This window comes from Mytilus galloprovincialis, chromosome 2 (genome assembly GCF_965363235.1).
Source record: "Mytilus galloprovincialis chromosome 2, xbMytGall1.hap1.1, whole genome shotgun sequence".
Lineage (NCBI taxonomy): Eukaryota > Metazoa > Mollusca > Bivalvia > Mytilida > Mytilidae > Mytilus > Mytilus galloprovincialis.
Window position 1 is genome coordinate 21896468 of NC_134839.1, and position 12390 is coordinate 21908857.

Consider the following 12390-nt stretch of genomic DNA (forward strand, 5'->3'; position numbering starts at 1 on the left):
CCCCATTGTTCACTTAGAATAACCAAAGAAAGATACGGTTTGCTAGATTTCGTATTCCCTTGAATTGTACGTACTCATTATTTGATATTTGAACTGAGTAGATTTGCCTTGTATTTATACAATGAGTTTGGTAAAAAATGTGGATAGAAATTACATCTGCAAGTTTGATGCTTCATTAGGTGAATTGCTTCCTTTTTTGTGTAATTTTTTTTTTTTGAACAGTTGATATGGATTTATTCTTAACACAGGAATAATAAGATGTGCTTCTTTTGAGCAGCACAGAAACAATTTATTACATCTTCAGAAGATCTCTAACGTAATTCTAAAAACAAGGAAGCGCATTCTAATGATATCTCAACTTATAAAAATAAATTTTGTAGTACGATTGCCAATGAAATAACTAATATCCTTCAAATGAAATAACTAATATCCGTCAGATACATGACATGGATAATCGTCTGAGAAAACTTAATTTCAATTGAGGCCGATATTACGGGGCGCCGAATGGGACTCGTGTGGTTTTGTACAAAATTCAATTCTGTCAACAAAATTATTTTTGTCTTACAAAACTATGTGAAACAGACTTGTTTTATGAAAACTTCAATTTTGTGATAACAAAATTCATTTTTGTCATGACAAATAGGTATGCAAATATAAACTTATTTGCATACAAAATTGACTTCACAAAACTCAATTTTGTCTACACAAAAATAAACACAAAATTGAATTTTGCCATCACAAAAATGAATTTTGTGTCACAAAAGTCAATTTTATCATTACAAAATTCAATTTTGTGTCACAAAAGTCAATTTTGTCAACACAAAAATAAACACAAAATTGAATTTTGTGGGTTTTTTTTGTGTACACAAAATTCAATTTTGTGACACAACATTGACTTTTGTGGCACAACATTGACTTTTGTTCTAAATTTTCACTTTTGTTTAACAAAACTCAATTTTGTCCACACAAAATAAACACAAAATTGAATTTTGTGACAAAATATCAGTTTAGTATGCTAATAAGTTCACAGAATCCAAACTAAACTAATTTGCATACAAAATTGACTTTTGTCGCCCAATTTTCAAATTAGGTAACAAAAGTAAAGTCTGTGTGACAAAAATGAATTTTGTCATGACAAAAGTAACTTTCGTTCACTGAAACATAATTTTGTATGACAAAATTTTAAATTTGTAGTATCTGCTACAAATTTTGTTAAACTGAACTCATTTTTGTTGAACAAAACTCATTTTTGTTGAACAAAACTCATTTTTGTTGAACAAAACTCACTTTTGTCCGTAAAAAATTTAATTTCGAGAACAAAATCACAAGAGTCCCATTCGGCACCCGTATATATCAACCCATAAAAGTTCCTCATAACTGAACCAGTAAAGAAAGGCCCTTCGACTTTCAAAATGGTAGAATATTAAGTGCTTAGAATTCGAAAGAAAAGCCTTCTGTGACAAAATATTGTTATTTGCAAATTTCATTATTTATAACCTCTAAGGATGAAATGCTTTATTTTAGTAGTCCATTCAAAACAAAACATAGTAAACACAACATAACAAATTTATAATGTATATAGTGTGGTGTGTTTCTTGTCCTTTTAGGACATGATTGCGCGATTCTTATTTCTTAAATACTGTATAATAAATCAGATCTTTGTATGTTCTGCCATACGTCAATGAATTCATAATTCAAAGAATGAAATATAGATGCAAACTTATTTGGTACGATGTTTCGATTGCAAAATATAACAATGTACGCATTGCATCATTAGATTCAAAACACAGAAGTCTTTGGTCGCCTTCGGTAGCTAGAATTTGGAATATGGTCCGATTCATGGAGCTTTCTATACAGGTAGGAATGATATTTGTGTAAATGTAAGCTTGCAGCAGTTGGAGCAGGTGTGTGCGATAACCTATCAGTTGTTTCGTCGATTTCGTCTCTTGTTGCTAATTTCCATGTTCCAGGATAATGTTTTCGAAGTGACGGGTACTCATGTTTCATGTAAGGCTGATTTCTAAATTCCTCCACGTCAAATTTATTTCGTTCTTCGTACAATTTCCGGTCACGTGCCCATATGACGGAATGACGAGCACTTGAAACAGTTGGTCTACGAACTGATGTATCCAGACCAATAAATGTCATTTCACTCAGAGGTTTACCAAAAACGTGTTTCCGTATGTCGTCTTCGTTTACTTCCGGCTGAAAAATAATAAGATAATTCAAAATATGTAAGAATGATTGAATTATAATAGTACTAGTATCGGGATCCCCTAAAAAACTATATTGATGCTTATATTATAAGGCAACCGGTCAATACATATAGTATAGAGTAATTCTCACAGTGCATTCTTTGGATGGTACTCGGGGTAGTGAAAATCTATGAAAAATACCAGCATTTTGTCTCTATATATCTTTCCTATTTGAGTCAAATATCACTAAAGAGTTCGTATGAGAATTCTATCATCCTTTCTCCTGGTTATATTTTTTTTATCATTGTATAACTTTTTGTTAAATATTGTTCTTTACATGAAACTGAAAATAGATGAAAAAATAACGCAAAATATTAAAAAGATAAAAGGCGATGTACATTCATAAAATGCATTTATGATTTTTACCATTTATCCTGAATTAATTATGATTTATTTCAGTCTTGAAAATTAAATAACAAACTAGATATTGGTAACTGCCGTAAATAAAACTTTTCAGTGATGATTAGTGGACCTGGTGAAACATTCAATGTTGTTTTATCAGAATTAAACTCAGATTAAATTGCAGTAAAATGCTATAAATGAATGATACTTTTTAACTAAGGATTTTCTTATCCCAGGCATTGATTACCTTGGCCGTATTCGTATTATTAACTTTTTGGAATTTTAGGTCCTCAGTGCTCTTCAACTTTGTACTTGTTTGATAACTTTTTTTATCTGAGCGTCGCTGGTGAGTCTTGTGTAGACGAAACGCGCGTCTGGCGTATTAAATTATATAATCCTGGTACCTTTGATAACTATTTTTCATGATGAATACTTAATTAAAACCAGGAACATGTATATTAGCTGAAGGACGCCTCCGGGTGCGGGAATGTCTCGCTACATTGAAGACCTGTTAGTGACCTTCTGCTGTTGTTTTTTCTATGGTCGGGTTGTTGTTTCTTTGACACATTCCCCATTTCCATTCTCAATTTTATATTAGATATTATTAGATTTAAACATACCAAATCAGAATCTTTTATTTCTGCTTCAAGTATTGGATTGGGGAACTGGTATTTGATTGACTGTCTTCTTAGCTGATCGTATGAATCTCGCCTATCGTGCTGGATACTATATGACCTTGAACCTCGTCGTCGGTCAAGGACAATATCACCTCCAAAGGACACAGTTGCTGGTCTTTGCATTGCAGTTGTCGCCATTACAAAAATATTACTTAACTTGTATGCTAAAATCTACAAATTTATAAGAATATATAGAGTTGAGTTTGCGGATAAAGATTAATTTAAAAAATGAAAAACAAAGAATTTTGGTCATCACCTCATGACACAAAATGCATATCACAAGTAAAGAGTTACACGTAGCAAAACAACTCTCACCTCTGACACTGACAGTTTAAGACGGCCCATAAAGCACCGGTTTGAGCGGATTTTTTGCAATATAAATTGGGTATACACCAACTATAATCGGGCCAATTAAAAAGAGCATACTGGAAAGAAGTACATAAAATTGAAAATGAACCGATATTTAAAACAAAATAGTTCCGATGTATATGTGTAAGTATCAAACTATGAAGAATTTAGTATCGTTTAATTAAATATCATATGGTCGGTTTTGGTCATAATCTAAAAAGGGTTTACTGGCAAAACATATTAAAAAAACCAGATGGGCAAACGATGAATGAATTTTACAATTTTTTTTTCATATTTCAATTACAGCTTAGTTTGAAGAAAAAAAAATGTATAGTTAAGAAGTGCTTGATATTATGTCCTTACAAGAGTGAATCTAAAATATAATCGAGTTTCTATTTTAAAGTTTTGAATTTATTTCTCTTGTAATTGATTTCCAAAATACGCAGATTCCTCAAGTAGTGAGTGAGAATTTAATGAAATATTGAATTTTTATAACAACTTACCGACTTCTGTTGAGAGACAATTTGAATATAATAGTTCACACTTCTTCACTAAATTAGTAATTATATTGTGATGGTCCTAGTCTTCATATAAATAATGAAGTGGAACAATTAAAGATTTTATCTATAAAATGTTGAAATAAAGCACCAAGTTGTTAAAGATTTCCTTAATAAGATACAAATTATCTTAGGACTTAATCATATTAAATGTTTACTGTAAATATGCATACTCATTCGGGAAAGATCGTCACTGATGAAATATTTAATAAAAATAGATCATTCATGATTAAGTGCCAAAACGACGTGATTAAGAATAACGTGTTAGTCCTTGTTGACAATGTACTATATTAGAATAATTAAGTCACTTGGTTAATTAAATCTATTAGTACATCTCTGTCTGTTTGTCTGTCTGTCTTTCGTTTTCAGGTGAAACTCCTTTACCTTTAATTATCCTTTATATAAGTGTGTGGGTAGTATAGAAAACTTACACATAAAAAATGAAACGAGCTACATTAGGCGGTCCAATAGCTTAGCAGTAAAAATGTCATAGGAAAAAAGTCACGATTTTGGTAGGATAAAAAAAGTAACAGATTGACCCACTCTTCAAACTTCTCCAATGACTATGATATCAACTAACATATAATCACAAGACAACAGCTAAAACCCAATCAAATACAGATCTTCATTATACTTATGTAAACCTACTCCCATTTCAATTTTAATCATTCATACGTTATATGAGCAAGAAGAACGAAACGATTTGGGGACCAGACGAATTTTGTAATTGGAAATTCCCCATATCTGAGGTCAAAATACTAGTATCTAGACAATGCAAAATGCTACTGAGTTTTATATACCAACGTAAATGGTGCAATTCATCAAGGTAGTTGCAGATTTCGAAAGAGAGCATTTTACACTTAATTACCTGGATGACTTGCACCATTTACATTTGGCACATGTTACAGTGTTGATCGTGTTTGGTCCTATTTATACCGGGAGTGTAAACAGTATATAGATATCTGATTATAGATGTATCAGAGTGTGCAATCTAAAAGGACACCGTGCCAACAGACAGGTGATATCCGATAAATATAGAGGGCGTGTAAACATAAATATACTTTTTATATGTTAGGTTGAGAAAGCCAAAAATGTAGTTATTTTGAAAAATGGTATAAATGTATTGATTGTAATTGCTTATTATTTTAAGCCATTAGTAAACAGTTAAGAGCTTTTCCTATACATATTTTTATGGCGTGTCCGTTTATGTGCAATACTATTTGTTATTCAAGGTTTTATAAAAAAAAAAAAGAGGAAAGGTTTTTAAATCCCGAAGAATTCAATAAATCACATCACATGTTCAAGAATTTCTATGTCTTTCCCATGCAAGGAATATCTTCAGTGATGAACATGTTTGACATTTTTTATCTTAGTTTTCTTTACTTTTTTGAGAATTTTGGTGCCAAATCCAGAAGTTACGTATTCGTATTTGCTTAAGACATGGGAATTTTAGCGCGACATAGTTTAAACATGTTAAAAGGGCCAGGAATTTCTAAAGATATGTTTCAATTTGACTATTTGTTTGAGTTCCCTTGGTCGCCATTTTTTAGGGATACATTGTCGATTTTCTTATTTGATTTACAAAATTGAAACATCCAGTACAACCAATCCTAATAAAAGATTCATACAAGATCATAGTGATGAATCAGGCAAAGCTAAAAGTAATTAGAATTGTTCAGAAAACAACCTTTTCGTAAATCTAGTGATCTGTATAAAAGGTTGAATTTGGCTAATTTATGAAGGAATTTGTGAACTAAGACGTCGAAAAAGGCAACACAACTGAAGTAACTATTGCCTAAATTATGTTAATCGAATCCCATCTAATGTTTAGGCTGGTTTGTAAAACCTACTTAATTCCTTGGCTATTTGTTGTGTTGGTTATAGTTGGGTTGCTGTCTAATTGACATATATCTCAAATTTCCATTAGTTATTTCTTTAAACACTTTATGAAAATAACGATACTTAGTATGGTTGCCATGGGACAATTATCATCCAAAATTCAAATGAAGGGGATGTTAGCAATTCTATACCGCACATCCTTCAGCAATGAGAAAAATATATACCGTACTGTCGGCTATAAAAGGCTCCGACATGAAAAATATGAAACATTTCATTTTAAAAAACTGATGGCCCAATTTATAACAAAAAAATTGACGAAAACAGATATGTCACAAAAAAAACAACGACAATCACTGAACGACAGGCTCCTGACTTGGGACAGATACGTTAATAATGTTTACAGGTACCAACCCTCCCATCAAACTGGGACAGATACGTTAATAATGTTTGCAGGTGCCAAACCTCCCATCAATTTGGGATAGATACGTTAATAATGTTTACAGGTACCAACCCTCCCATCAAACTGGGACAGATACGTTAATAATGTTTGCAGGTACCAACCCTCCCATCAAACTGGGACAGACACGTTAATAATGTTTGCAGGTACCAACCCTCCCATCAAACTGGGACAGACACGTTAATAATGTTTGCAGGTACCAACCCTCCCATCAAACTGGGACAGACACGTTAATAATGTTTGCAGGTACCAATCCTCCCATCAAACTGGGACAGACACGTTAATAATGTTTGCAGGTACCAACCCTCCCATCAAACTGGGACAGACACGTTAATAATGTTTGCAGGTACCAACCCTCCCATCAAACTGGGACAGACACGTTAATAATGTTTGCAGGTACCAACCCTCCCATCAAACCGGGACAGACACGTTAATAATGTTTGCAGGTACCAACCCTCCCATCAAACCGGGACAGACACGTTAATAATGTTTGCAGGTACCAACCCTCCCATCAAACTGGGACAGATACGTTAATAATGTTTGCAGGTACCAACCCTCACATTAAACTGGGACAGACACGTTAATAATGTTTACAGGTACCAACCCTCCCATCAAACTGGGACAGACACGTTAATAATGTTTGCAGGTACCAACCCTCCCATCAAACCGGGACAGACACGTTAATAATGTTTGCAGGTACCAACCCTCCCATTAAACTGGGACAGACACGTTAATAATGTTTGCAGGTACCAACCCTCCCATCAAACTGGGACAGACACGTTAATAATGTTTGCAGGTACCAACCCTCCCATCAAACCGGGACAGACACGTTAATAATGTTTGCAGGTACCAACCCTCCCATCAAACTTGGATAGACACGTTAATAATGTTTACAGGTACCAACCCTCCCATCAAACTGGGACAGACACGTTTATAATGTTTGCAGGTACCAACCCTCCCATCAAACTGGGACAGACACGTTTATAATGTTTGCAGGTACCAACCCTCCCATCAAACTGGGACAGCGATGTAACAGTACAACATAAATACAAACTATAAAAATCAGTTAAAAAGTCCTTTTCTCATCAGATCGATAAAAAGTCTAAAAACATCTAACAAAGACAAAGAGTGAACGCAGTAGGGTATTTATACATCCCTTACAGCAAAAACGACTTCAAGAACATATTTATCATGATTAAATTATTTTCATTGTCTTCAGAAATTATGTATGCCTTAAAAGACAAGTATAAAGGGCACAAAGTTGTCTCACTGCACTAGTTATCATTTTTCTATGAATTGGTTACTAGTTACCAGTATTAGTCATCGTTCAAGAACAATATATTTTTTGAATAATTAAAATGTCGACATAGTCAATCTACCAGTGAAAAAAGGGAACTGAACCATATTTTATATAATATATATATATATTTCTACGCTAAGGTAAAAAACGTGGGACGCCTCCAGCCTTAAGAATATTTGAATTTTCAACTAGATTGCTTTACATAACTTGCGGTAATATAAAAATTTAACGATTTGTACATATATCTAATATTAAGAAATACATCAATGGTTGAATTCTCTCCCATAAATTAGAGTTCATTTCAAGGAGAAAAAAAGAAGAAAGATGGAACCCAAGCATACAAAGAAAACAAAAATTATTAAAGAATTCAACTGAAAAAAAAATATTACACAAACTCTTCTATACTCACTCGCTGTTAATCTTTTTTCAAAATTAAGCGTATTTTTTCTTCAAATTATACCTTTAAAATTTAACATTGAGAGCGTGAATGGTTTGTATCACTCTTATTGACATTTGACGTGTTAATGAATACAGGTCTAAATTGTTAATTGGATAACATCATCAGTATGGAAAACAAAGACGAATCACACTTCTATTTTTTGCAGATAAACATTTTACACGGGGGGTCCTAACAAAAAAAGTTTGGGTACAGACGTGTGGCTGGGCTGTCAAAAACACCCGCTATAGATATATTGAGGTCTTTTTGAAATCAAGAACCATGTTTACTTTCAATTCCACGGCAAAGTATAATAACCCATTCGCATATTTCTCGGTTATCACATTCATATGTATGCAATTCCATACATCTTTATTTGATTTAAAAGGATAAAATAGCATACATTTTGATTTCCCGTTCGACATTTTTTTCTTTGGATGTTGATAAATTTTAAAGGAAATTTTATAATGAGGTATACATCACCTTTTGAACATTGAACTTCTTTTATGGAAGTGAGTGATAAAAGGAGTAGGTCCGGTAAGGCCGATTTTGGCCTCAAATTTCAGGTTCATCTGACGAAAGATTTTGAACACTTTTTAAACACTTGAGTGTCTATTTCAGTTGATTCAATTAGTTTATGTGAAAGATTTTAACTGATTCAGTCATTAAAAACGCCCCGATTCCAGCTTAAATATGAAAAATCTATCAAATATGCCAAACAATGTCACTTTTCAGATGGTTTTTGTCAAAATTGAAAGTGGCCGCATTTGTGTTCATCCTCAACCTTTATATAAGTTATGTATTATCATCAAATACAACTTACATTTCAATATCAAGACATGGTAACCGTATAAAATTTGACTAAAATGCTAAAATTGTGAAGATTTCAGTAATTTAGCATGACTTAATGATGCTAGTACCCGATATTTGTGCATTGTTTTGTCAAAAACAGCCCATATGTATCTAACAGAAACATTCTACTTTCTAATAAATAACTAAAATAAAATTGAGAATGGAAATGGGGAATGTGTCAAAGAGACAACAACCCGACCCATAGAAAAGACAACAGCAGAAGGTCACCAACAGGTTTTACAAAAGTTTACATTTTAACAATTTTGTAAAACTGCTATACTTTGGGGCCGAAAAGGGGTCTTACTGGACCTACTCCTTTTCTCTATCTTCAGTCGTTAGAAACCTTAAAATAAGCTTGTTAAATCATAAGCATATTACAAGAAGGTTCACAAGTATTATCATAATTATGCGAACATTGTTCTAGTTGACTGTTCAACACCTTAACCAATGACTTTCATTCTTCTTCAACTGAAAAGTTAGACATATAATCGAAAAACGATTTTTTTTTACCCATTGCACTTTACATCTCAATTGAAAACCATTGGTATATAGTTGACATGAAAAACGACCTTTTTCAGCAGTAGATTTGTGTTTACATTTATATCCCCTCTCCCGTGTCATTGTACAATTTCCTACACAAATGTATTCATTTACATACAGTGATAACAAAATACCAAATTTAGGAACCCTATTAAAAAAAAATATAACATGAATGTGAAAATAATACATACATTATTTTATTAACATTAAATAGTGACAATGATTTGTCACATAAAGCCTAATGTGTTACACGTAGTAACAAGAAAAGATACTAAAGTTTAAAAGTTGTAAAATGTAAGAAACTTATTATGAGCATAATTATGAGGATAATTTTTTTTATGGATGGACACATTTTATTAAGTCGTCTCAGAAAAATTGAATTGATCAATTTCCGGTTGTCGTGTTATCAGACCGGATTTTCTATACTATCTTAGTATGGAAAGTCCCTCGGCGTTATGAAGTGTAAACCGCCACTATATATAACTTCAGTGCATCATGTACAACGTATTGATTAGGTAAGTTTTTATTATTATGAATGTTTTATATTTGATGTATCAACGTCGTCAATTTTACGTACTCGATACCATACTGTTACTCTTATATAAAATGATAACTCTTCCAGGGGCACCAAGTTATTTGTAGTTTGTAGTTTAAGCGCTTTGTGAGTTTTCATGATGGTGACGAGGATAATAATATTATGGCATTACCATGTTGGGAAAAACGACAGAATGAGACGTCACTTTAGTCGTTAATATATGGAAGCCTGGTCAGAAACAAACTCCTGGGATAGAAAAATTAGATTCGAAGAATCCGATGACACAATCAAAATTCACAAGTCGGAGACAAACACTGACAAAAACATGACAAAAACATGACAAAAAAAACTAACAACAGCTACAAAAACATAACATAGAAACTAATGTCCGAGCAACACGAAAACATCACAAATTATGAAAATGAAATCGGGTCCTACTTGATATCCAACTCTATTGATACAGGGTCTATGGACGTCTTCAGATCGAACATGTATGCAGACGTTGGTCAACAGTAAGCAACTGGTTTACTCTACGAAGTTGAATTAACTTCAGTGGTCAGTGGTCATAGACAAATACGCAGTGTATTCATAACTTAAATGAAAAAGATATGTTCTCAAGCGAATGATCAACAGCTGATCTTGCACGTCTGACCAGATGGATTGGCTAGAACTTGGACTTAATGTCCCAGTTAATTATGCATGTCTTTGTTGTTCTTTTTCTGTCTTGTCCATCCATAGTCATTGCTTCTTGTATTGTCTAGTTGGTGTTTATTTATTTAATATTACGATATTTTTCTATTTGAATGTATTTGATGGTTTTTTTCTACATCTTAAGAATGTTGTGTTCTTCGCTAGTTCTGATTCAACTCAGGGAGAACTAGCTATACCCACAATGGTTCAAATTGCGCTTTCTTATCGTTCGTATTGTTGAGTGTTTCGTCATTACCATTTACCCTCACGTGTGTAACTTAAATTGTAAAATATGAATCCTTGAAATGGATAAATTTCCGTTTTGTATAATTTAAAAAAAAAAATTCCAATCTTAAATTTGTTTTCATTTGTACTGAAGTACTTTCAATAATTTGCTTTGCAGTATTCTTTTCATAGGAACAAGTATTTGCTACACATAATGTTTGGTTATGATTATTGGTTCGTCATTAAGTTGTGTGGCCTTACTACTGTGATCAATGTAGCAGTAGGCTTTCCAAAGTTCCAAGATGTGATTCCTAATGGAGATAGGTTACCACATCCATGTAAACCAAATTATATATGGCATGGTGTTGGTCATAGAGCAGACAGAGGCGAGGGGCCACTGAACGATTTCGGAAAGGATTTTCTTCGACTTGGAAAGGTTGGTGTAGATTATTGATTATTAAATAATCTTCTTTCCGGCCATCTTATCATATTTGATATTCTTTATAATGTTATTTATAAAACGGAACATCCTTTAAAACAGAGGTGACATGTACGGAAGCTTTAAGAGGTTATCTGTAATAATTAACACCATTACACGTTTTAAAAGAGAGGCGTAATATATAACAAGGAGCTCCGGAAACTTTTTAAAATATGTTATTTGGTCCGAGAACACAATTAATTCGTAGTGCATTTCTTTTAGAACATAAATGAAAATTAAAAAATTCCCACCTGCGCTTTCTCAATGAAATTTTTACAGTGTGTTGTACTACTTTTGGGACAAATTATATCAAAATTATAGAAAACTTCATCGCCTCTAACTCAAAATATGGACAATTTTGTGTTTAGGGTGTCTTGAAATCTTTTGACAGCTTCCGAAGTGCTAATTTTTAACCTTTTTCAGCTGGACCAAATCACTACTTTTCTGTAAAATTCTGGACCCAAATTTTTTTACAGTGTAATTTCACCCCCCTACTTACAATTTGAGGCATTAAACATGGAGAAATAAATTTGGAAGAGGTATAAAAATTATTGGCAAGTAACCCACTGTTAACACTAGGGACTATATTCGTGAACAACGAAAATCTAGGGACGACAATTGTGGTCTCGGACCATTTATCCTACTAAACCTTCTGTAGGGTTATACAATAAGTAGTTTTTTAGTAGTGTTTTTAACCAAGCCGGTCAGTGTCATTAGCCAAAATGTTGAGAAAACGGTTGAGGAATATAAAGAGATCATTCTACCAGAAAGATCTACATCCAATATCAATTGCATTCATTTCAAAATTCTTATATGTGTTTTTATAAATCAGTTATCACAAAAAAGATATTATTTTTGT

At 32.9% G+C, this 12390-nt stretch overlaps 1 protein-coding gene and 1 long non-coding RNA gene across 4 annotated transcripts in view; one reads left to right on the forward strand and one right to left on the reverse strand.

Annotated features, from left to right (window-relative positions):
- Window positions 1–1500: 1500 nt before the first annotated feature.
- LOC143063121 (uncharacterized) lies at window positions 1501–8207 on the reverse strand. Of its 2 annotated transcripts, none has more exons than XR_012974944.1 (3): window positions 8185–8207; window positions 3218–3445; window positions 1501–2205 (listed from the first exon to the last, which is right to left on the reverse strand). It is a non-coding gene; the product is annotated as an uncharacterized LOC143063121 (long non-coding RNA). The 2 variants fall into 2 exon arrangements; XR_012974943.1 differs by lacking the exon at window positions 8185–8207 and adding an exon at window positions 4126–4279.
- Window positions 8208–9982: 1775 nt separating this feature from the next.
- LOC143063122 (tyramine beta-hydroxylase-like) overlaps window positions 9983–12390 on the forward strand; it is a 39971-nt gene continuing 37563 nt past the window's right edge. Inside the window, exons 1-2 of one of the 2 annotated variants that reach the window (XM_076235087.1) lie at window positions 9983–10118; window positions 11232–11489. In XM_076235087.1, coding sequence (XP_076091202.1) covers window positions 11268–11489 — 222 coding nt within the window. In that variant the 5' untranslated portion in view covers window positions 9983–10118; window positions 11232–11267. The remainder of the gene's footprint in view (window positions 10119–11231; window positions 11490–12390) is intronic. The other variant, XM_076235088.1, reaches the window with a different exon arrangement.